The following is a 4,376-nucleotide window of genomic DNA, read 5'->3' on the forward strand; positions in this document are numbered from 1 at the left end:
GGAAAAACCTACCCTCCAAACAGCTGAGATGGGCTTCCGGCAGCCATAGAGGCGTCACCCACGCACGTAGACCGCGCGCGTTTGGCGCACGTGCGCGGCGCGCGACAGCGCTCGACGCCGTCCGCCCGGCCTCGACGGGTCACCCACGGACCCAGCGCACGGACCCGGGCGGACCAGCGGGGCGGACCCGCTGGGCGGACCCGGAGACACGAAGGCGCGCGCGGCGGGAGGCTTAATGGGCCGAGCGACCCCGTAGGTTAGGCCCCATAGGGCTCGATCTAGGAGTCACCCTGCAGCTTGGGGGCTCGTGCATGTACGTCGAGGGGAGGAGGGAGGGGGAGTTGTTACTTTCAAGATTTTTCTGGAGCGATTTCAAGCCAGACTTAGTACCCAGCATCTTTCACAAGATTGGCATAAGATTCAAGCTCATCTTTCGGCTTGAGCATCGATTTAGCAATGCACCGAGATTGTATATCTTTGGGTTCGATTCCAAGTGTGCCGGCCAAGTTCAAGACAGTACCATAAATTGCATCACTGCATTCCTCGGTTTCCCAGGTGACAGTCTCGAGCAACTCCTGTGCTGCTGCCAGAGACCCAGGGGCAAGAAAGCAGCCATCCACGATGGTCAGTTCTACGAGGGTTGCGTAAAATTGCTCTGCAATATGCGCGCGTGCTCGGGGATAAGGCGAAAGGAGGCTGCGTGTAATGGCGGCCAAGGCCAAACCGGCAGCAGTTGGCGCATTAACGGCAGCAGCGTTGAGCGCAGCCAAGAGTGCATCAGCAGCGACGCAAATCTTGCGGACGTCCCTGGTACAGCGCGGAGTGGCAGCAATGGCCGTGAGGGCAGAGACGAGGTTGCGAGCAAAGGCTTCGTCTTCGTCAGGTCCGATGCAATTTGCAGCGATAGCCTCCGATATTGATAAAACGGAGCCTGAACTCTTTAGTTTGCGAGACCCATGTGCTGTCAAGAGGGGTAAAAAGGCCCCCCCATCAAGGAGCGCTGTGAGACATTTCATGAGAGGAACGAAGCTTCGGCTCCGCTCCTCTGCATTGAACCCTTTAAAATAGACTTCATCTGATAACTTTGGCGGTTTGGATCCACGGAGAGAATAAGCGCATGAAATGAGAGCATTTGCGAGACGTGTCGTATCCGAAATATCTTTCACCTTTGTAGCAGCAACGGCGTAGTTGATCAGCGCAGCCTTGTACCGTTCACCAGACTGAGAGTCGCTTGACCCGGCAGAGACAAACAGACCCCCAAAGACCGCATCATGGTAGGCGCCGCCAAGCGCCAGGCATGTGCAGAGGCGCGTCGGCAGGTCTATTGTAGCCATTCTACCTAGTGAGAGTGCGTCGTCAATTTCCGAGCGTTTGGGGATTGCCGGTGCAACTTTCAGAAGGATTGGCATAAGCCTCAGTGCGACATTTCGGACGGCGTCAAGCTTCTCGCCAAGATGCCTTAGAAGAGCACAGCAAAATTGTTCCGACTCGACTGCAGTCCATCTAGCTCTAGAGTCGAAGCCCATGTAGGGGGTTTCTGCAACTAAAAAGGACAAGTTATCCGAACTCGAGAGCCACGCTGTGCGCTCGCCAAGAGCTGGAATGGTGCTTCCTATTGAGTCTGCATCATCCGAAAATACCGTAAGAACTGACACCAGTTCAGTGGCTGCCTCTAGGCCCTTGATCCTGGACCAAGAACCCACGTCTCCGCGCTTATCTACACTGAAATCACTACATGCGTTGGTAACGAAGCAGTTGTGGAGCTGCAGAACTCGAATTCGGGTCAGGTAAGGCGCCCCTACGGTTCGAATTAGGTCTTTCAAGGCTGCAAGAGCATCGCGTCTCGTTTCTGCGTCCTTTTCACCGACGACTGTGTCATCACGTCGTGCTCGAAAAATCAGAATTTGTAGAACCGCATCGAGTGTTGCGTCATCCGCAGCAAGCAAACGCACAGGTAAAGCCCCGAGACAGCGACAAGCACCACGCGATACATCCGGAGTTGTTGGCTTGCGCGCTAGGCCCGTATATCGAAGGACAGTACGCGCCAAGAGTCGTTCACTAGGTTTCGTCATTGTCTTTGCGAAGTTGTGAAAACCACCAAAATAAGTCCATGTCAAAGCCTTCACGCCTTTCATCGCCGCAAGTCGCACCGCCTCGACAGCATGACTACTGGATTCATCCAAGGTATCAAGGAGACGCAGCTGGACCTTGATCGGGAGAGGAGTGCGGTTCAAAGCAAGGGATTCGATCAACGCACAGGCGGCAGAGCGCACGAGTTCGCCGCCGCGACCACGGTAGAGACGCGCAGCTTCGATCCTAGGAACAATATCGGAAAGTTCGGACACGACGGCTTCGTCCTTGAGGACGAAGGCGGCAACCTCCGCGAGTGCGAGGAGAGCGCCGTGCCGAGCAGCGAGTTCTCGACTCCCGGCCGCAAGCGGGGCAAGCGTGGTGACGACTGTACGTGCAGCGTCCAGTCGACTTGGTGGATGCTCTAGAAGTCTGACGAGCTCACCTAAACTCCTTGCTGTCAGAGCCCGCACTTGAGGATCCCAGTGTCGATATCGGTCTTCAAGAAGGTGGTCAAAGAGCGGCTGCCAAAACCCGAGCTTTGCCACCGACGAGGCGACATCCAAATGGGCTCGTTCTCTGTTGCCCAGTGCCAAAAAGTCTGCCACTTGTATTAATTTGATTCCCCCGGAGCCATACATTTTCATGCCCTGTCTTCCAACATTTTCCTGGAGGGCTGCGCCGGCAGCTCGCCGCACGTGGACCTCGCGATCGTACACGGCAACGGTAAGAATCCTATCAACAAGTGCCGGTAGATGGGGTGAAATGATCTGAGGTGCATAGGCACGCGCGAATGCCCAGGCTACATAGCACGCCGCATCCCTGACGTTGGCCCCGATGCTGTGGTTCCCTCGTTGCCGGTCATACTTGAGTGCCGCTGATAGCGCAGAGAATGCGGCAGAGAGCCTGGATGGGAGCAAGACACCAAGCCGCGAAAGTTCTGCGAGGGCGAGACAAGATCCGTGCCAGGCATTGTCGTCATCATGTGAACCCTGGTCGTCGAACACAGAAAGTACGCCCTCAACCACATCATCTGCGATACTGCGTGGGAGCCTGGACGCAATCCGCCCTATACCCTTAGCTGCAGACCATCTCGTCTTCGTCTCACACTCACGCAGTCCCACGAGCAAAGCGTCGACGACGGCTTCAAGCACCTCCTCGGCATCTTCTGCTTCAACCTCGACGTTCGATTCCCCACCCTCCGCAACGCCTGAAGGCAATATGGAAGGTGGTGGCACATCGGACATCATGAGCGTCCTTTTCCCTCTAGTATAGCACCACGAGGCAATTCTTGGTTTCAACAGAGCCACTCCGACACGCCCAGCTAGTTTCACCGCGAGTTGCTTCAAAGGTCGAAATGCAGAATTCGAATCACCAAAGCAAAGTCGGACTCCTTCGAATGTAATTCGAGCAAGAGCTGCAAGACGGACCCTGTCCCCCCGCTTGAACGCAGCTGCAAGGGCTGTCAATGCGCCTGCTGCTGCAAAGATAGGCTTACTATCTGGCTTGCCCAGCTCAAATACCAGATTTGTAGCCAGGTCCACGAATGACTTGAGATGCGATGCGCACACGTCACGTCGAGTCAGGGTCACTGATAGACAAAAGGCTGCTGCGTCCCGTGGCGGTCCTGCATCATTCAAGGTCTCGCTGCAATGCAAAACCACGCCTGCCACGAATGACACGCCGTCCTCCGTGATCGAGTCTACGTTAAAGGGGTTCAACATCAGCATCCCTAGCCAGAGCAGTAGGGTGTACCGTGTGCGCCAGAGTGAATCATGTAGGTGATCATCCAGGCTGGTAAGCGTTACGTACACCGCTTCGAGATCCCGAACTGCATGTGGCAGTGCTTTTGCCACGTGCTTCAGTCCTCGAGCACAGCACAATTCATAAACTGCTTCGCAAATGGTGTCTAACAAACCGTCATTGAAAACTTGCCTTGGAGCTGAAATTGAATCACGTGATAGTCGCCTACTCAACTCAGTTGTCATAATCAAATGGATTGCTCAACGCAGGCAAAAAACTTTGATGCTGACGACATGAGTTTCTCTACTGCTTCCGCAATTTCGCTTTGCGGGGGGTGAAAGGAACAATAGAGTTTAATAGCGGTTGCGCTTTGCTCTCTCACAGATTCGGGCATCAAGCGCCCGTCGCTCGCTTGTTGCACCGCAACGCCATCACATATGTCGTCAATCGTCCTCCAGAATGCTGGCTTGTTCATACTTCGTAGGGCACCGCACGGACAAAGGAAGCAAGTAAGATCCTCCCTCGAGGAACCAACAATCAGACAGCCACCGCCCTCGACGCTG

General features: G+C 55.1%; 1 protein-coding gene across 1 annotated transcript; it reads right to left on the bottom strand.

The window, feature by feature from the left end:
- Positions 1-229: 229 nt before the first annotated feature.
- Positions 230-4,058, bottom strand: AURANDRAFT_72276 (hypothetical protein; the record flags this gene model as incomplete). Its single annotated transcript, XM_009041897.1, has 3 exons — positions 230-631; positions 725-3,961; positions 3,989-4,058. 3 exons carry the CDS (start codon positions 4,056-4,058, stop codon positions 384-386), a joined length of 3,555 nt encoding a protein of 1,184 aa, XP_009040145.1.
- Positions 4,059-4,376: the final 318 nt, after the last annotated feature.

Source organism: Aureococcus anophagefferens (assembly GCF_000186865.1).
Source record: "Aureococcus anophagefferens unplaced genomic scaffold AURANscaffold_24, whole genome shotgun sequence".
In the NCBI taxonomy this organism is placed as follows: Eukaryota; class Pelagophyceae; order Pelagomonadales; family Pelagomonadaceae; genus Aureococcus; species Aureococcus anophagefferens.